The 20275-nt window shown below is 39.2% G+C and overlaps 1 protein-coding gene and 1 long non-coding RNA gene across 7 annotated transcripts in view; one reads left to right on the top strand and one right to left on the bottom strand.

Moving 5' to 3' along the window:
• SLC38A4 (solute carrier family 38 member 4) overlaps window positions 1–16274 on the top strand; it is a 62425-nt gene extending 46151 nt beyond the window's left edge. For 5 of the 6 annotated variants that reach the window (XM_073327973.1, XM_073327976.1, XM_073327974.1 and 2 more), the window contains 12 exons: window positions 1625–1698; window positions 1814–1906; window positions 3297–3378; window positions 3480–3562; window positions 3675–3733; window positions 4152–4430; window positions 4552–4631; window positions 5812–5912; window positions 6772–6896; window positions 8859–9003; window positions 10271–10368; window positions 12646–15517. In XM_073327973.1, the coding sequence (XP_073184074.1) occupies window positions 1625–1698; window positions 1814–1906; window positions 3297–3378; window positions 3480–3562; window positions 3675–3733; window positions 4152–4430; window positions 4552–4631; window positions 5812–5912; window positions 6772–6896; window positions 8859–9003; window positions 10271–10368; window positions 12646–12747 (1321 nt within the window). In that variant the 3' untranslated portion in view covers window positions 12748–15517. Of the gene's footprint in view, window positions 1–1624; window positions 1699–1813; window positions 1907–3296; window positions 3379–3479; window positions 3563–3674; window positions 3734–4151; window positions 4431–4551; window positions 4632–5811; window positions 5913–6771; window positions 6897–8858; window positions 9004–10270; window positions 10369–12645; window positions 15518–16110 lie in introns of those variants that run through there. The other variant, XM_073327977.1, reaches the window with a different exon arrangement.
• LOC140905183 (uncharacterized) overlaps window positions 5815–20275 on the bottom strand; it is a 111519-nt gene continuing 97058 nt past the window's right edge. The window contains exon 5 of the long non-coding RNA XR_012156782.1: window positions 5815–5965. This is a non-coding gene — a long non-coding RNA (uncharacterized lncRNA). The remainder of the gene's footprint in view (window positions 5966–20275) is intronic.

The raw sequence follows: 20275 nt of genomic DNA on the forward strand, positions 1-20275 counted from the left end.
TGCAGCTGCTTGGAGGGGACAGGGGATGTGGCTTTGAAATTCCACAGCTCTACAAAATCCACAAGGAACTCAGGTCCCAACACCACACAGATCTTAAGGATCTGCATGGTGGACCAGCACCTTTACACCGACCCCAGTTCCTCTTTCCTCTTGTACTATAGCTAATTCAGGAGCCTTGCTATCATTCGATTCCTTACGTACCTTTCTTAATGGGGTAGAATGATCAGCATTAACTCCCATGTGGATTTTTCACACAAATCTTCTGGTTAATAAGGGAGTAGGCTACATAGAGCACCCCAGAATATCTCCCCCAAACTATGTACAATTCAGTCATGCAGTGTTTATAGGAGCTTTTCACAGGCTGAAGGCAAGGTGGTGAGCAGTATGCTGCCCAGAATATAGTGACTCATAGACTTTAAGGCCAGAAGGGACCATCATGATCATCTAGTCTGACCTCCTGCACATTGCAGGCTACCAACTCACCCACCCACTCCTGTAATAGACCCATAACCTTGGCTGAGTTACTGAAGTTCTCAAATAATCATTTCAAGAGAATCCACCATTTACACTAGTTTAAACCTGCAAGTGACCTGTGCCCCATGCTGCAGAGGAAGATGAAAAACCCCAGGATCTCCTCCAATCAGACCCAGGGGGAAATTCCTTCCAGACCCCAAATATGGTGATCAGTTAGACCCTGAGCATGTGGGCAAGACCCACCAGGCAGATACCTGAAAAGGAATTCTCTGTAGTAACTCAGAGCCCTCCCCATCTAGTGTCCCATCACCAGCTGTTGGAAATATTTGCTGGTAGATATTTGTCCTGAAAAAGTCACATAAAGCATTAATTTCTTGCATCAGTAGTTCTCAAAATACCAGCCATTGAAATCATGTAGAACTGAAATAGTATGTGGAGGAAGCTTGAGGGTAGTCAGAATTATATGAATTCAAGAATCAGTATCTCACAGCCTGCCAGCCAGGATTAGAAGCTAGTGCTGTATGCTTTCAGAAAGCAAGATTTCCAGTGTCATACAGTGCTCTTTGCTATCCCTGATCATTACGTGAGATCTCTCTATATATCCATAGTGTCAAATATGAGCTCCTAAGCTCAGGCTCCACAGTTCACAGGCAGCCAAATGCTCTGATTTTCAAACATAGGGGGTAGCCAACAGCTCCCATTGAAGTTGTTATGGTTTTCAGGTGGTTCAGAGGTGCTAGGTAAGTAGAGAGGGTTAAGTTACAATGTCAGTAAATGAGTGGGAGTCTAAGGCCCCAGATCCTGGAAGGCCCACTCATGTGGAATCCAATTGACTTCACTGGGGCTCTGCGTGGGTGCAGGAATCTGCCTTTGCAGGACAATGCAGAATTAGTGCCTCAGTGAGTCTAAGTAAGTCTCTAGAGGCAAACTAAGGTGGTGTAACATGCATGTTCAGGTTGCCAGAGGATGTATAAATAAATTACAGCCAAAGCTTACCTCTGCCTTCTGGCCAATGTCGCCAGCACTCAAACTGGTTTTGGGATAATGTACATATTAAAGTGATGGAGAGCAACTCAATATATGTTCTGTTAAGTCAATTTATTATCTCTATTGTCAGCTTCAAGATTCTAATTTCCGTTATTCCTTACAGAATCCTACTGCTCAGCATAGCAATATTATCACTCTATTCAGTTCACCTTTTACTGAAGACCTCAAAAGAAGGAGGTATGAGGACACTGTTGGTTAACTGAATGTTCATGTTGCATGCACATATTTCTCCTTTAAATATGTTTAATAATGTGCCTTTTTACAGTCCACCATGTTTTCTTTTTGCTTCTAGGCTCCCTAATATATGAAAAACTAGGTGAAAAGGCATTTGGATGGCCTGGAAAATATGGTGCTTTTGTTTCGATTATAATGCAGAATATTGGTGGTAAGGGCAAAATGTTCTTCTAAACAAATATTTTAAAAATAAACACTGGTCTCCCTTGGTAGCACATGTCCTCAGGCTGATGTGGATGCCATCACGGACTGAGCACAGTGGGGTAAATGGTCCCCAGTGATGTGCATAGCAAAAATAGGCAGACACACTGCTTTTCACAGTAACAGGAGAAAACTGGAGAAAGGTGCTCAGCAACTGATTTGCCAGATCAGTTATCTCTTGACACCATATTTTATTTTGGGCCTGATCCTATGAGATGTAGAGCACCCTCGGCTCCCATTCCCCAAGAGCTTGATCCTGCCACCATCATTCACACAAGTAGACTTTACTCACATGAGACATCCCCATTACATGCATACCAGTCCCAAGTTATTTTCCACATAAGTAAAAGTTGCAGGATTGGGTCTTAGCTCACTGGAAATGAAATGGAAATGTGTATGGGCTCAGTGTTTTAAAACTTGGTACTGTTTGGAAATCTCTATTATCTGGCTGCCAAGCACAATCAGCCATCCAGAGCAAAAGAAACTTGTCAATCGTATAGCAATTTCATAATAACTATACTAAAATAGTAGCCATTCGCAATAGAGAGAGTTTCACAATCAGGCCTTCTCTTTTGATTGGCTACTATGACTTTTCAAAGACCCCATCTATGAGTGCGTAACAAACATGCGTGTCTCAGCTTCTGTCCTTCCTTACTGAAGCCCAGATATCAAATACAGTTTAACTAGGCAAGGAATTATACTTAGTTGATGAGAAAGGAATATAACACAGGGAAAACAAAGGTTAAATAGGTTGACAGTTTGGGAAGAGGGGTCAGAAGTTGAGGCAGCCAAGTTTATTATGAGTAATGGATGGACAGTTCTGAGGAAAACGGTCCATTAGAGCAGCAGGATTTACAATAGCAAAGCCAAGAGACGGGGTAAAAATGTGTATTTCAGCATAACAACAACTCGAGTGCTCTGTTAATTCAATAATAACTATATCATATTCAAAGACTGAAAGTTACTTTTAGTTCAGAATATGGCTCTTACCTTATTAATAGGGAGCATGGTCAAGTTATCATCTGTTTATTCACACTGCCAATTATGGTACGTAAATGGTGATTTGAGCACCAAAATACAGAACAGTCTAGGTACCATAACTTAGATACCCAATTCTAAAAACTGGACGATGTAGTTCATTTCATCTACATGTTCATATAGTTAAGCAAGTTTGACTAAAATCAATGTATATATTGCATTTTCAAAATAATGCATAGTTTATCATTTCTCTTTTTTTTTTTTAAAGAATGCTGACAGTAATGAGCATTCTTTAAAAAATGCATACCTGCATTGGAACCATATTATTCTACTTTACTTAGCTGATGTGTTTGTTTTTTCAGCAATGTCAAGCTACCTCTTTATTATTAAATATGAACTTCCTGAAGTAATCCGAGCATTTCTGCATCTTGAAGAGAATTCTGGGTATGTTTGTTTTGCACGACCTATGACTTCAGTGAAAATATTCTAGTTAACCTTGGCAGAAATGATTAATATTGGTTTGATTTCGTTCTTTTCCTCTTTAGAGAATGGTACCTGAATGGTAACTACCTCGTTATATTTGTGTCAGTTGGAATTATTCTTCCACTTTCCCTTCTAAAAAATTTAGGTAAAACTATTTCCTCACTTAAAATATATTATTTTGTTTCTTATCTTGATTAGTCATCTGAATTTATGTGTGGTTTAACTGCATGTGTTTTTTTTTTATTCTTTCTTTGAAGGTTACCTTGGTTATACGAGTGGATTTTCACTTACCTGCATGGTTTTCTTTCTCACTGTGGTATGTGACTATATGAAATATATCACTAGCTATAACCAAAAGTAGGAAATACAGAATCTTTAAATAATTAAGAAACTTTAGCTGTCTTCTCTGTACTTATTTATTATTACTAGCGTTTAGAGGCTAGCCTGGTCAAGACCCTATAGTGCTAGGCACTGTACATGACAGTCGCTATCCCAAAGAGCTTACAATCTAAAAAGCAAAACATAACAGGGAGATGAGACAAAAAGCAAGGTGGAGGCAGAGTAACAAAACTAATAGGATATGCTCAATTCCTAGCCAAGCAGGGGCAATAATCACAATTTGCTACCTTAAAACATTAAATGTTCAGCCACTGATGTTTTCAGTCAAGGGTGTAAATAGAAGCCACCTTTTCAAAGCTATAGACTTGTGTTGACATTTTCTATTCTTATTGTAGGTTATCTACAAGAAATCCCAAATACCTTGCCCTCTCCCTGTCCCGGAAAATAGCGTTGGAAACTGGACCTACAACAACAACTCAGTTCCAATGCACTTAGTGATGTTACCAAATGAGTCTGTTAATTCTAAAGTGAATTTCATGATGGACAATACACCTGGGCACACCACGGGTTTTGAGGAGGCAAAAGACACCCTACACACAAGTGGAGTGGAATATGAAGCCCACAGTGATAGTGATGACATGTGCCAACCCAAATATTTTGTGTTTAACTCACAGGTAAGGGAGATTCCGCAGAATCTGTCTATAGCCATTAACTCCACACCTAAACTGCTGCCAAACACAATACATTCAGATGATTCAGTAGTGAATACTCATATTAAACACCTTTGTTTTTCAGACTGCCTATACAATACCCATCCTGGCATTTGCATTCGTGTGCCACCCTGAGGTGCTACCAATATACAGTGAACTTAAAGAGTAAGGCTCTTAACTTTACTTTTAAAAACAATTGTCACACACTTCCATAGTTAACCCGGTAGCAATTATCAGATCACTTTTTAGTGTCCAGCTTTAATCAATGATGTACAAATTCTCCCACTAATGGTTTGTTGCATTCCATAATAAGCAGATATTGATGATAAAACATACATCAGATTACTGACCTGAGGTTTACCTCAGAAGAGGCAATAAATCTTGGTATTCCTTGAAATGAACTGAAATTTTATGAAATATCAATTACCAGAAATATTTGGAAACATTTCTGATATGGTCATGAATTTAAGCGTTGCACAACACCAAAAATATTTTGATGAGTGAGACTCCAGTCCTGCACCTGTATCTGTCAGTGCTCACGTTTACATCTCCCGGAGTCCCATTGACTCTCGGTGGGTGCAAAGATCTGCGCTGCAGGATCTGGCTGCAGGAATAAGGACTGTATCATGTAGCAAAGATTTTCTCATGCAGTCTGATTGAATTCTCATTAGTCAGTAATTATTTCTTCCAAATTTATGCTACAGCCAATCAGGTGAGGTAATTTATCACACACATCCACACTAGCCAGTTTACATTACTCCATATCTTAGCATTTTTGAGCTCTGAGGAAGTAAACTTACGGATGCTTAATGCCCATATCCAGCCAATCCTAATTCAGGACTTTCTTGTAAAAATATTTAACCAATGTATATATTAAAGAAGAATTGATCTTACCTATTCTTCTGTCGGTCCCTGATCCTCAGTGAAGCTCTGCACTGATAAAAGTGTACATTCATGCAAATCGGATGGTAGGATTGGGGCCTAGAATTAGAAACAATGCTTTTAGATTTCAGCACCTACATTTTTCCTTAAACTTCAGTCTGAAGTTGATGTTCTATAAAAATGTAAATAGTTAATTTTAACACTATCAGGTTAGCAATGTAAAACTTTTATATATACAAATCATTCTGAGCTTTTCTGTACTGTGTGACACTGGAGTTTGAAACAAAGGGCTTTAAAACTCACTTGAGTTTGTTGTAACATTGATTTAGGGTTAGTTGCTTTGAATTCACTAACTAGTGACAATGTTAGCAGAATACAGCTTGGACTCTTAGTTCACTAGAAGGTATGTACAAATATAGACTTTATAAACTATTTACACTGTTATTCTTCCCTTCCTACCCAGCCGGTCACGAAAGAGGATGCAGAATGTTTCAAACATCTCGATTGCTGGAATGCTGATCATGTATCTGCTTGCTGCTCTCTTTGGTTATCTTACCTTCTACGGTGAGTCAGAGCCATATTCTCTGTAGAAGTTTCTCAATTCTTTTAGAGGTTATCTGTAGTGGTAAGAATGAACAGCTGTGTGGGTCATGACTGCATGCATTCAGAGAACAAGATGCTGTAGATGTCACACTTTCCACATGGCCAAAGGAAGCAAAGCTGGCGATACTCAGCAGGTTTTCGCAATGCAATGGAGCACTTCTGTCTCTAGCTCTTACACCACTGCTACACCACTGTTACAGCTTCACCTTTCCTGAAAACAGGTGCAATACATCCTAGTGTACAAAAGGCCATAGGGATGGATTACCTGGTATAACTTAGTCTGTAGATATAGTAGACCATATGTTACTGCTGCTGCCCTCAGCTTAAACTTGCACTGCTTTTTACTTTATTAATTCCTCCATTATGACACGGAAGCATTTGGCACATAACAGTTAGTGCTGCACATAATAACTGCATGTGGAATATTTTCAAAACAAGTGTCCACTGTCCCTTTTAGAGAAGCAGTTTAGTCCAGTGGTTAGGGTGCCAGACTGAAAGCCAGGAGTTCTACATACTTTGGGGAAGTCAGTTTGCCTCTCCGTGCCTCAGTTTCCCCATCTGAGGCTTATATAGCACATTTTGTAAAGTAATTTGAGATCCTTGGATGAGACACATTATATAAATGCTGAATGTTATTACCACCAACATTTCTACCACAGAGGGACTGATGTTGAGGAAAACTTGTATCTAATCAGTAGCATGTGTCTGACGACAACTGCAGGGACACACCCTCTTTCATCTTGCTACATTATAAAATCTTAATTTTGAAAGTATAGATCGTGCCTGAATGAGCTTAGCCTGTTTTCATTTTCTTTTGTAGGAGAAGTTGAAGATGAATTACTTCATACATACACCAAAGTGTACACCTTCGACACCCCTCTTCTGCTGGTTCGCCTGGCAGTGCTTGTGGCTGTCACCTTAACTGTGCCCATAGTCCTTTTCCCTGTAAGTAAATATAGCTTCTGAAGATTAAATCTGAGCAGCGTATACACATGGACTGTAATTATCTATTTTTACATTAATTTTGTCATACTTTAACATTTAAGAGAACTAAGTTCTGGGATTTTATGACATTTTCTGTTTTCTCATTTATATTTCACCTGAGACAAACAGCTGCACTTTTGGGTAACTCGGAGTACTGAACATTTAAAAACTGAAGCATATCAAAGCCAAAGGATTATTGCCAAGTGTATCTGTGGGCTCCTGTGTACTGTATTTAACAAGATTAGCAAAATTAGGCTGGAGTGTTAGTGATCCTGAACACCTTCTTGGGACAAATATTCGTAATAAAAAATAACAATATAAAGTGAGCACTGTACACTTTTTATTCTGTGTTGTAATTGAAATAAATATATTTGAAAGCAGAAAAAAATCCAAAAATATTTATAATAAACTTAAATTAGTATAAGTGTTTAACAGTGCAATTAAAAGTGTGAGTGATCACAATTCATTTTTTTAATCGAGTTAATTTTTTTTTAGTTAATTCCTCGCGTTAACTGCGATTAATTGACAGCCCTGCTCTTTATGCTCATAGTTGAAGTAACGGATGTACTAGCTTCTGGGGCGTAAACGCAGCCAGCCGTACAGAACCAAATCCAAATCCTGTTATTGATAGTTGAAGCCCTATCTGCATCACATGCTTCAGCAGCTCCCATGCAACTGACTGATCCTATCAGCAGTTCTGGGTTTCTCAGGCGACTGCTGTATGATGACCTTTAATTATTTGAAGTATTCAGCATTTTTATTCTTTTACAAAAAAATATACTTCGCCTATCAGAGTTTTTAAATTTACCTTTGTATGGCATTAATCACCAATGAAACTTAAATACGGGTTTAATTTCAAGTGGAACCACATGCCAGATATAACATACTGAAAGTGTCACATAACTGAGTAGAGAGAAAGAGACTAGTGCGTTAGCTGGTATAAATCAGCATGAGGGCCTGGCCTAGAATTTTTAAAGCTGTTCAATATTAAATTCAAAATCTATTATTTTAAACCTACTTATCTCTTCACAAGACTTAGACCTGAAACTCTAAAATGTAGATCTCTCAATATTTTTTAAAATGTAAAGACTCCCAAGTTTGACAGAAATTCATACTCCTATTGAATTACCCAACTACTTCAGAATCAGCTATTATTTTAAAAGATGGGAATGATTTGGAGCATATGTTTTTTAAAAGTAAATGAACAGAATACTGTTCTACTTCCACCCTGAGGATCTCTTCACCGCTGTGCAATAGTGCAGTGTAACACTATCTGCTGTTGCCAAATGGATTTGCTGTTGACCTTTTACCTACTTATCTCTGCTTGTATAAAAGCAAAGAAACTATGTTCAAATCTGTGATGAAGTCACAATGAGCAAAGAGAATCCGCTCTCTATATGTCTTATAAATACAATTTGGAATATTATAATCTTCATATCTGTTTATTTTTTAATTTTGTTATGTATTTTAAAATGGAAATAAATTACAGCATGATCTTGCTACCACTGAAGTAAGTGGTAAAGCTCCCACAGACTTCAGTGGAATCAGGTTCAGGTTTCAAATAACTCATCTGATTATATTTCATAGATACATACATTTTTCCTCTGTTAGTTAGTATTAGTTATGGGGTTCTTTGAAATTTCCTGATAGCAGCACCTTTTAGTGGAAGAGACTTTTTTCTCCCTGATTTTTACACCCTATTTACTTGTCTTCTGCCCAGTAAATATTTGGGCTTCTGCAATAAACTGTGAACCCAAGCCTCAAAACTACATCCGGGTGGTAAAAGAGTTTGCATTAAGGGAAGAAAATGAATTAAAATATATTTCTTTGTTTAAAATTTCTCACTGGAATACTAGCACAGATCTTAAAGGAACAATGAGTTCCAAAATCCACTATCTTCTGCTTTTATTTTTCCTGTTACAGATCCGCTCATCAGTCACCGCATTGTTGTTTCCCAAAAGGCCATTCAGTTGGATAAGGCATTTCCTGATCGCAGCAGTAATTCTTGCATTTACTAACACACTTGTAATTTTTGTGCCTGCTATTAAAGACATCTTTGGATTCATTGGTAGGTTTCATGAATATTTTCAGTTTATTATGTTAATCTGTATCAAAACAGAATGCCTTACATTCATATATTGGAAGTGTATTTTGTCTCATTTACAATGCAGTAGCTTCAGTGCACTTATTCCTGATTTTGCACTATAAGGGTTAAAAGAAAAAAAAAAAAAGACTGAAAATGACTCATCCAAGCTAAATGGTACCAGACTTTAGTTGGCAGCCTACATAAGTCACAGAGAACAAAAAAATGTCAATACGTTTCTTTTCAAATTTTGAGAGTTAAGAAACTCCACCATCTATAGAACTGGTCAAGATGTATTGAATTTCCAAAATTGGATTAAAAAAAAGAATCAGGAAAAAGATTTCTTCCCCTGATCCCCCAACACACACACACTTGTTTTCTGTCAGTTTGAAAGTGTTGATTCAGGAATCAGGAGATCCAAATACTCCTGGAGGAAGTTTCCCCTGCATTTATAGTACTGGCCTCCTTTTCATTTTTTATGTTTTTTACCCACTCCTGGTCTGTAAAGAAGGTCTATGTCACTCAGCAGAATTGCCAATATAGTTTATAGTCTCTTTTTTCATTATATTATTGGTTAGAAAACTTTCTACTCTGAATGAATCTTACTATGAAAATAAATATGAATAATTGTATAGTAAGTTAAACCACAGTGGACAGAACCTTGCCAGTGATTAAAAGAACAGCTTTCCGGTCCAGAGTTTGGGAACTCACTAAAATAATCTGAATTAAACTATCTGATGGAATTCATAGCACAAGCCCACAGTTTGCTGTAACCTTTTTAAAAGATTGAAAATTACAAAAAGTCATAAAGCAGAAATATGTAGACTTAGGGAAATTCCACAAAACTGCCATATTGTTGATAATTTATTAGGATAAAGAGAGTGTCTTTTAGTTGTTCTAAAAAACAAAGGAGGAAAACATGACAGTCCAAAGTGACTGGCCTCTCTCTGAAATGCAGCTCATTTTGAAGTCAGATAGTTATAGGAAAAAAGCAGATTATGCCTCCCAAGGAAATAACAACACTGGTGTATACCTTAGCCTTCGCTCCCAATGAGAGATACTTTTTTCAGTCTCAAGGGTGAACATGTAAAAAAGTTATGACTAACTGAAAACACGATGTTATAATGAAAACCCTTGCACAACCTGAACTGTAGCTGAGCCTGTAGCTACCACTCCAGGTATACTTTCTTTTCTGTAAAATGCTGTACATATTTCCATATTAACCAGAACTCAATTATGGTTTCTGTTCCAGGTGCATCGGCTGCCACAATGTTGATTTTCATTCTTCCTGCTGCCTTCTATCTACGGCTTGTTAAGAAAGAACCTTTGAGGTCACCCCAGAAGATTGGGGTGAGTAAAGTAGGGGGAATTACAAGAGGAGGGTTTTTTGTTTTATTTTGTTACAATTATGTACAAATTAGGTACAATTAGCTGTTGTTTCACATTGGTTGTTACAATTATGAGCCCAAATTGGCTTCATTAGAATTAATAACCTGTATAAGGTCTGTGGGATTTTGTCCTATATTATGAACTGCAACACTGGCTCTTACACAAGGGATGGAGCTGACCAGTAGATGGTTCTAAAGTCCCTCAAAAGAGCAGTGGAATCCTATGGTCCTTGACTAGTTGTGTTCAGTACATTAGTACTCTTGAGAAATGCTGGGCTTGTCTACACAGGGGGGGTTAAACCAGATTAAGAAAAATTAATCCAGTTTGAAAACGCTTGTGTACACAAGACACACTTCATTGTAGCTAGGCTTGGAAGGATTAGATTCTTAATTGGTAAATGCCAGTAAACATCAGCTTCACCATACACACACACAAAACACAATACAGAAAATCTCAGGAGAATGTACAAAATATATGAACAAAAGATGAAATCCTAACCCTACCAAAGTCAATGGCAAAATTCCCATTGACTTCAATGGGGCTGAGATTTCACCCTTAGGGTATGCCTACATTGCAGGGGAAAAAAAAAAAAAGATGTAGTCTTAACTACATAAGCCTTTGGCTGCTGGAATCCTGGCTGGGACAGGGTAGAACTAGCAATTATAAATGACATTACTTTAGTTTGGCTTTAGATGAGCATCATAAAATTAGAACAGAACAAGATTTGTCACTGCAGCATCTGCTCCAGAGTAGCCAATAATTAAGCACACAAACTTGACTAGATTATAATCTGTATATGCATGAGGTCTGTCTCTGTTTTTTTATGCTAGAAGAAATGATCAGTGTAGGCATAAGGAGGCTTGGTAGGACAGTACATGGGACCCTGTACCAATGCTACTTGTGTTAAAGCTGCATCTGTCTGTTCATGGCATAGTGGAAGTTACCTGGTACAGGCACCTGTTTGAGAAACAATAAATGGACCATCGTTTTGTGATGGGCTAAATGGCAATGCGTGGCTGAATTAACATTTGTTTTAAACCACATGTAAAAGCATTTACTCATTTCAATGCAGCCCCTAGTTAACATCTAGACATAACACACAACTGCCACATAACTTTAGAACAAGTGGCTGTCTCTCACAGAAGTAGTCAGCAGTGGATTAGGAGGGAGATTGCACATCACAGTTAACAGGGATATTGTAACACTGATTAATAGAGGTATTTAAGATCCTGATTGAGGTAGGTTAGTAAACATACAGGAGGCATATCACATATCCACAGCATGCATCCATATCATGCTAGGCTCTAGCGAGTGATATTAATATCTTCTTTTCCTGAACACTAAGATCTATAATTTCTTTAAACAAATATCTTTTGGGAAAGTATAGATTGAAAATTAATCAGAAAAGATTTTGATAAAATATACACATAAATATAATTATTTGAAATATTTAACATGGAAAAAGTTTCATTTATACATATTAAAGAGATAAAAAGAAACTTTTCAATAACTACATTACTACGTAAGATATATTTTTGCAAAATTTTGGAGCACAGTTGTGTCTATTCACTGGTGTTTCTCTTTATGACTGAAACATTCAGAATTTATCATCCTGCACTGAGATTGAATACGTTCATTTTTGTGGCAGGAGTTGGAATGTCCTAAGATCATGCTCATTAAAGGTCCCAGTTCAGAATTTGAGAATGTAAGTCCCATTGAAGTCACTGGGACTTAACCACATAATTAAATGTAAGCAGGTACTTAAGTACTGTCCTGAAGAGGGAGAGACTGAAGCACATTCATAAGTGCTTTCCTTAGTCAAGGCATAAGGGCTTAATACTAGAAGCTGTTCTTGCTATCAGACTATGTGTGGCCATTTTTAAAGGTAAAACAAAACCAGAAGATACATAAATCATATTAGTGTTCGTGTTAATGAAGCAAGTAAATACTAGCAAGTGGTTGTTTAGGGCCCATTCGGCAAAGCCTTGCTCACATGTGGTGACATTCACCCCTGTGCAGAGGCACTTAAATTGTGAACTGGCTTCATGCTGGCCCTCTGCACAGGAGTAACTTTCACCCAGATAGGTTCATTGAGGGACTATCAAAGATTGCTCATGCAAGTAGAACTTCATAGGTTAGGGCCCCTAGTAGGTGACAGATATAGAATGTGATTCCAGTAGAATTATTCTGTCACCTAACATATTTTCAATATTAATATGGTCTTTTCCCCAATTGCAGGCGCTGATATTTCTCATAGTTGGCATAATCTTTATGCTCGGAAGCATGACTCTAATTGCACTGGACTGGATTTACCACTCTTCAAGTTCCAAACATCACTAACCTGTGCAGTCGTGAAAGTACGTCTCAGACAGAAAATGCTTGGATATACATGCTCCAAAAGACTCTTGACACCTAGATGGGAGTGTTATTCCTAGCTAATAATTGCAAGATTCCAAAGACTGTGACTCGTAATGCCACTAGAACCCTATGGAATACTAAATCATCCTTCTTACAAGGGATAGTTATTTATACATTAAAAACCTGTGCTGAACATTTCTAGCTGGGTTATAATAAAACATGTGTTGCGAATTTTTTCCCAAAAGCACAATAAGGGTAACTGTCCATATAGTCTTCAAAAATCCATTTTTCCCCATTATTTTGATAACTACAGTTCCTAGGAAAACAATGCAGTGTCCAAAAAATCAGCTAGTGCCTTTTTATAACTGAAATACATGGACATGGCTTAAAAGCAGGGCAGAATGTAAGAGAAAAGGCAGGAGCTACCTAGGTGGTCTGAAATCTAAGCATCATTGATCTTTCAAGTCAGGAAGATGACAACTTTGACCAACCAGTCAACAAAGCTGAATGTTAAATTTCCAGGCATGCATCAGATGAAATGAGCTGTAGCTCACGAAAGCTTATGCTCAAATAAATTGGTTAGTCTCTAAGGTGCCACAAGTCCTCCTTTTCTTTTTGCGGATACAGACTAACACGGCTGTTACTCTGAAACCCGTTAAATTTGTTGTTACCTGTACTGTCAGGTATCAGGTGTGTTAGAGCTGTTAAACCCTCATTCAAAATAAAACAAGAAAACATGCTAACATGGGCCCCAGTCCTACGATCAGATCTGAGTGAGCGGGCTCCTGCACGGATGTGACTGCCATATGAAGCAGGGTTCCATCTGCCTGGATCAAGTTGCAGGGCTGGGGCCTATATGTAAATAAGACTTCTACATAACTATTGTTCTGTTATTATACATCTGTGCTGGGAGCAGCGGGTGGTTCTGGTGTGGGGTTTGGTTGTTTTTTTTAAATTCTTGTAAACATGTGTGAATTCAGGTGACTGAACAACTTGTAATCTGTCTATAAACTCGTCTTCCATTATAACTCAGAGATTTAAGGAGACCACAAGGCATGTGAAAGCACACCACCCAGTATTGTTTGATACATTTTTATTTGATGTGTTCAGTGCAGGAAACTGTGATTTACTATATATATATTTATGTATATATTCTTTTTCTCTATCAGAATGTTAATGTATGGTACATTATTTTTGATTTTTTATATGGGTAGTTCTTTGTTTTTATAGCCACAAACTTTATACTGTTTTGAAGAAAACAGATTGGGTTGTTGGGTCTGTAAAAAGTTCATTTTTATGTATCAGTGCTTGACAAATACTTGTGAAAGCCCAAGCTGTTACCTGTGTAACAGGACACTCTGATGTTTACTACAATATCATCTTATAAAAAAATTGCAACAATACAGGCCCCTCTTCTCCTAAGAATTGTCAATATATGCTGTACAATTCTGTATTTTTGCCCTAGATTACAAAACTAGGTAGTTTCTTCTGTTAATATATTTTAGCTTGCATATGTATGCATTAGTATTAAGTCAGCATATACAATTAAGCTATATAATTTAATACAAAGGAAAAGATTAATTCAAGAGCAAGTTTATCATTCTAGGCAGTTGAGCAAAACAAAGAGAAGTTATATATTACATGGGTGGTTAGTTAGCACTCATTATCCTAGGGGCTCTGGCTGCTTACTTTATGACATGTGGGGTAAATTCTGACCTAATTTAGACCACACGCGCTCTCCATTCTCACCAGTGCAAATCAAAAGTCAATGGCATCAGATTAGCTCTACACAAAATGTGACTGAGTGAAGAATCAGGGTACAATTCAGCCAACTGTTTAAATTTGAAAATTAAAAACTATGATGTATTCAGCCGTGTATTAATTAGTAAAGCCATGCAGAGTTATGGTTTGTCTGACTAATCTATTTAGTTTGATATAGAATTGACTGTGTCTGTGTGTGTGTGTACACACAGACAGAGCTTTAATGTCTCAAAGAAATGGTCCCAATTGAGTTATATCTTTCTGTGTACTATTTTATTCTTGTATAAAAGTACTGTAACCTTGGTATCCTGGAGCACATTTCTATGTATGTATTCATTATTTAGAAAAAACTGCAATATTATTTTGGTTGGGATTTTAAGGGGATTAACACAAACAAGGCAGTGATTGTACTGATACATAACATCTTTAACATCAGTGTCTGATGCTGTAATCCTTTCACACACACAAAATTCCCATTGACATCAGTCAAAATTGTGCATGTAAAAGGACTGCAGCACTGAATTATAATTGTGGTTTGGTTTTGGAGGGGCTGCTAATCGAGGACTTGGAAATACATTCAGATATTTGATAAGTATTTAATCTAACGCTCCTAAAATAGAACTGCAGTAAAGATACAACCAGAAAAATTATAGGGAAATAGTGCAATCTACTGCCTTTTCACTGCAGGACAGTATTTGGTTTCACATGAAAAATGAGTGGTTAACTTGAACCTGCCATAACTGTGTTCAGAAACAGTTTTCAAATTCATGATGAAATGTCAAACATTAAAGCTACAGCATATTCCCACTATATGCAGAGTTAGCTGCCACACATATTGTGGGATAGGCATAGTATTATACACTAATTTATTTAGCACCTCTTGGGGATGGCTGAAGTTGAATTTTCTTGTCCATTTTGTAATATTTAGGCCTTGGGAGGATTTTTATTACAAAAATGTATACTGATGCATAATAAATTAACTTTTCAAAAAGCCTGCTGACTTTTTTTTTTAAGTTGGTATGATCTGGTTTGTTTTTTTTTAAATGAGGCAAGAAGCAAAGCTAGAAGCAGCACGTCTAGTGGTTAGAGCAGCAGCCTGGAAGTCAGGAAACTTGGGTTCTAGTCCTAATTCTTCCACTGTGCTGCCAGGTGACCTTGGGGAAGTCATTTAACATCTCTATTTATCAGTTTCCTCCATATGTAAAATAAGGATAATACTTAGCAACTGTTGGTAAGTACTTTGAGATATTTGCATGAAAGGCACCATATAAGTGTATAGTATTAGTTTATCAAAGTCACAGGCCATGCTTTTCAAAAAAGACTCGTGTTTTTGACTAATGATTTTGGGTGCCCAATTGAGATTCCTTAAAGGGGCCTGATTTGGGGGAGCTTAAAACTTTCTGAAAATGAGGCTTCTTTCAGGTCTCATGTTGGGTACCCCAAATCACTAAACATTTTTTAAAATCTTGGTCATATGTTTAACCTAATCTTTGTGCTGCTAATAGTATACAAAAATATTTATGACTTTATTGGCCTTTGGGATGCACATACAAGGTTGATCATGTATTTACTTTCTCTGCTTAGTTAACCCAATGGATTGTGTGACTGAACATCCACTGCAGTAGCATAACCATGCTGCCTACCGTGACTTGTCCCCTTGTGGAACGTATGGAGACTGAAACTAAATAATTTTTCCTTGAACTACCAGCTCAAGCTGTTATCCAATAATAAATAATAATTAAAATACCCTACTCACATTAAAAGCCTCTATTCGTCTTATTTTATATCAGGCTTTGGGAAAATTCTGCCTTCTACCTGTTTGCAGCACTCTGGCTGATACTGCCCTTTCCTTCCTCTGCATCCCCCATAGAGAATATTACTGCCTTGCCTAGTGGATCACTGTGTCATTATACATTAATATCAAGGTGGGGGTATGTGTCACTCAGCTATAGATGTTGCCTACCTTCATCACTGAGCCACCCCAGGGAAATTGCTCTGACTGCTGATTTTGCTTCTTGCGCATGCTTTATTTAGCCATCTCTCTTAAGTGCTCACAGAGCTCAAAAATAAAAGTCAGACTTTGATTATCCAGATGGAATCAGGAATGCTGAACTTATTTAAATAGCATCAGAGGGGCAGCCGTGTTAGTCTGGATCTGTAAAAGCAGCAAAGAGTACTGTGGCACCTTATAGACTAACAGACGTATTGGAGCATAAGCTTTCGTGTGCGAATACCCACTTCATTGGATGCATTTAGTGGAAATTTCCAGAGGCAGGTATAAATTTGCAAGCAAGAATCAGGCTAGGGATAATGAGATTAGTTCAATCAGGGAGGATGAGGCCCTCTTCTAGCAGTTGAGGTGTAAACACCAAGGGAGGAGAAACTGCTTTTGTAGTTGGCTAGCCATTCGCAGTCTCTGTTTAATCCTGAGCTGATGGTGTCAAATTTGCAAATGAACTGAAGCTCAGCAGTTTCTCTTTGAAGTCTAGTCACACAATCCATTGTCTACAGCCAAGCGCATTTGCTCCAACCCTTCAGACAGACCAACACCTACAAGATCTTCATCAAGCTTTCTCAAAACTACGATACCCACATGAGGAAATAAAGAAACAGATCAACAGAGCCAGACATGTACCCAGAAGCCTCCTGCTGCAAGACAAGCCCAAGAAAGAAACCGACAGAACTCCATTAGCCATCACATACAGTCCTCAGCTAAAACCTTTCCAACGCATCATCCTGGACAACCCATCCTGGACAACAGTCCCTCATTTTCACAGGCCTTGGGAGGCAGGCCAGTCCTCACCCACTGCCAGCCTGAAGTATATTCTCACCAACAACTACAGACCGCACCATAGTAACTCTAACCCAGGAACCAATCCATGCAACAAATCTCGATGCCAACTCTGCCCACATATCTACACCAGCAACAGTATCACAGGACCTAACCAGATCAGCCACACCATCCCCGGTTCATTCACCTGCATGTCCACCAATGTGATATATGCCATCATGTGCCAGCAATGCCCCTCTGCTATGTACATCGGCCAAACTGAACAGTCTCTATGTAAAAGGATAAATGGACACAAATCAGATATTAGGAATGGGAATATACAAAAACCTGTAGGAGAACACTTCAACCTCGCTGGACACACAACAGCGGATTTAAAGGTAGCCATCCTGCAGCAAAAAAACTTCAGGACCAGACTTCAAAGAGAAACTGCTGAGCTTCAGTTCATTTGCAAAGTTGACACCATCAGTTTAGGATTAAACAAAGACTGCGAATGGCTAGCCAACTACAAAAATGGTTTCTCCTCCCTTGGTGTTCACACCTCCACTGCTAGAAGAGGGCCTCATCCTCCCTGATTGAACTAACCTCGTTATCCCTAGCCTGATTCTTGCTTGCATATTTATACCTGCCTCTGGAAATTTCCACTATATGCATCCGACAAAGTGGGTATTTGCCCGTGAAAGCTCATGCTCCAATACGTCTGTTAGTCTATAAGGTGCCACAGGACTCTTTGCCACTTATTCAAATAGACAGATGATTTCATGTGATTAATAACATTGAGTGATACTGCTTCTTTTTGAATAAAATGAAGCTTACAGAGCATCTAAATTCAGAGAATCAAGGCTTGAATAAAAGACGTTTTTAAAAGTTCATATTAAATAAAGATTACTCTAGCGGACAAAAATCAGCCAGGCTTGCTTCCATATCTGCAGTATTTCCCAGCATGCATTACAAACTCTGGTGCTCAGAAGGATTTGCACTATGGAGCATCACTAAAACTTTAAAAATTCAGCCCTCTCCCTGGCAGGAGCCATGGGTGGGGTGGGGAGAGCAGCAGCACTGAGCCGCGGCAGGAGCTGCAGGCAGCAGAAGCAGGCCCCAGCCCAGGTGCCCTGAACCTGGTCCCCCAAGCACTGGCAGAAGCTGTGCGGGGGGAGGTGGCAGCCCCCAGCCTGGGCCCCCTGAGCCCCAAAAAAGACCTGTGGGGGCGGGGGCAGAAGCCCAGATCCCAGCTATGGGGCTGCTGCACCGCAGAAGTGAGGTGGTCCCTCCTCAGCCTGGCTGATTTCGGAGATATCAGATTTCATGGGGAAGGGCTTATTTCACAGTCCATGACATGTTTTTCACAGCCGTGAAATTGGTAGCACCCTAATCATGTATTTATAAAGAACTTGGGGTTCACCCCTAGGCTTGGGTCCTAAGGCAGTCCCAGGCAAGTATTGATGGACCACCTACAATAACCATGGGGCAGCTCAGTTAAAGCCGGGTCTTTTCCATCAGTGTTCCATTTGCTATTCCTCCTTTGATGAGGCTGTGCACATGGTTTGATCTTGTGGCCCAGGGTTCCGCTGGTGAAATGTGATATCAAGTCTGCTTTTTGATTGCTGCCGATGCACCTTTTTGACTTTAACCTTTTGGGTTTCTTTTTAAGGAATGCATTATTGTGATAACTGTAAGCCCAGGGGATGTTCAATAGCTTATTCAGCATTTTAAAAATTCTGTTCAATGCTACACTGGGCAGTGGTTTGCGAATCTGGTTTATGGCAGCTAATGCACTATTTAGATTAGTTTTTGTTCACAGGCAGGGTGGATTCGGACAAGCGTGAGAGACTGATGGACTCCTTCCAGTCTTTGTTGGATAAATTGGGCATACCTCTAGCAGGGGAAAAGACAGAGGGGCCGTCCTATAAGGTGACCTACCTGGGCATTCAGCTAGACACACTAATGAGTATATCTTAACTCCCTCAGGATAAGCCTTGGGAGCTACTGGGCTTGATTAGCAGCTGTGTAAAGGCCGAGAAAGTTACATTTCATGAGCTGCAATCTATTATAGGTCATCTTAACTTTGCTTGTCAGGTGGGCATTTTGCACCCAGCTTTCACAGGCCACCACAGGAATATCTAGGCCTCACCATTTTATAAAACAGTTATAAAGAGATGAAAGAGGATTTGGGGGTGTGGGAACAATCTGAGCCATTTCAGTGGGGTTTCCTTGTGGAGGAAGGAATGGACACTTGAGGCTGATTAATTACGGAAAATGCCACAAGCAGGATTCATAATCATAAAACGGTGAGCAGGACACCCACCCCAGAGTGAGTGAGGCAGTGTTATCCACCTCATGTTCTTGAGTTCTACAACCAAAAGTTCCTTTTCTGTGCCCCTCTCTACTCCCTCACCATATCCCACTCTCAGTGATTGTCCTTGGTCAGCGAGGACGCAGGGTTCGCTCCTCGCCACCTGGCCACCCCACCAGCTGCTGCTCCTCTCCGCTGGCTGTCCCACCAGCCACGTTTCCTCGCTGCCTCGCCAGCTGCTCATTCTGCTCACCGCCTCACCAGCCACTTGTTCACCAGCTGACTGTCAGTCACATTCTGCTGCCACCTGCCTCTCTGTCGTGACCTCTGCACATCAGTCTCTTAGTAATTTTCAGCTCTTTGCAGGCTGGAAAGAAACACTGCCCCCATCTCAAGTGATTTCAGTTCTCAGTGATTTTTACCTCTTAGCAGGAAGGGCAGAAACACTACCCCACCACAACTGATTTCAGCATTGATTGAACATTTAAAGTAACAAAGAGGCTCCTAATGAAGCCTACTTAGCTCTTTCTTTGAACAGTGGGGAGGAACTGGTTAAACCAGCCTGGGGAGGGTCCACACACCTCCTGGCTGGGACACCTGTCCCCACCCCTTTTACTTTCACAGGACTCTGGCATTCGAGCCCCTGGCTTAAAGAGGTCCTTTCAGCT

Source organism: Lepidochelys kempii, chromosome 1, assembly GCF_965140265.1.
Source record: "Lepidochelys kempii isolate rLepKem1 chromosome 1, rLepKem1.hap2, whole genome shotgun sequence".
Classification (NCBI taxonomy): Eukaryota; Metazoa; Chordata; order Testudines; family Cheloniidae; genus Lepidochelys; species Lepidochelys kempii.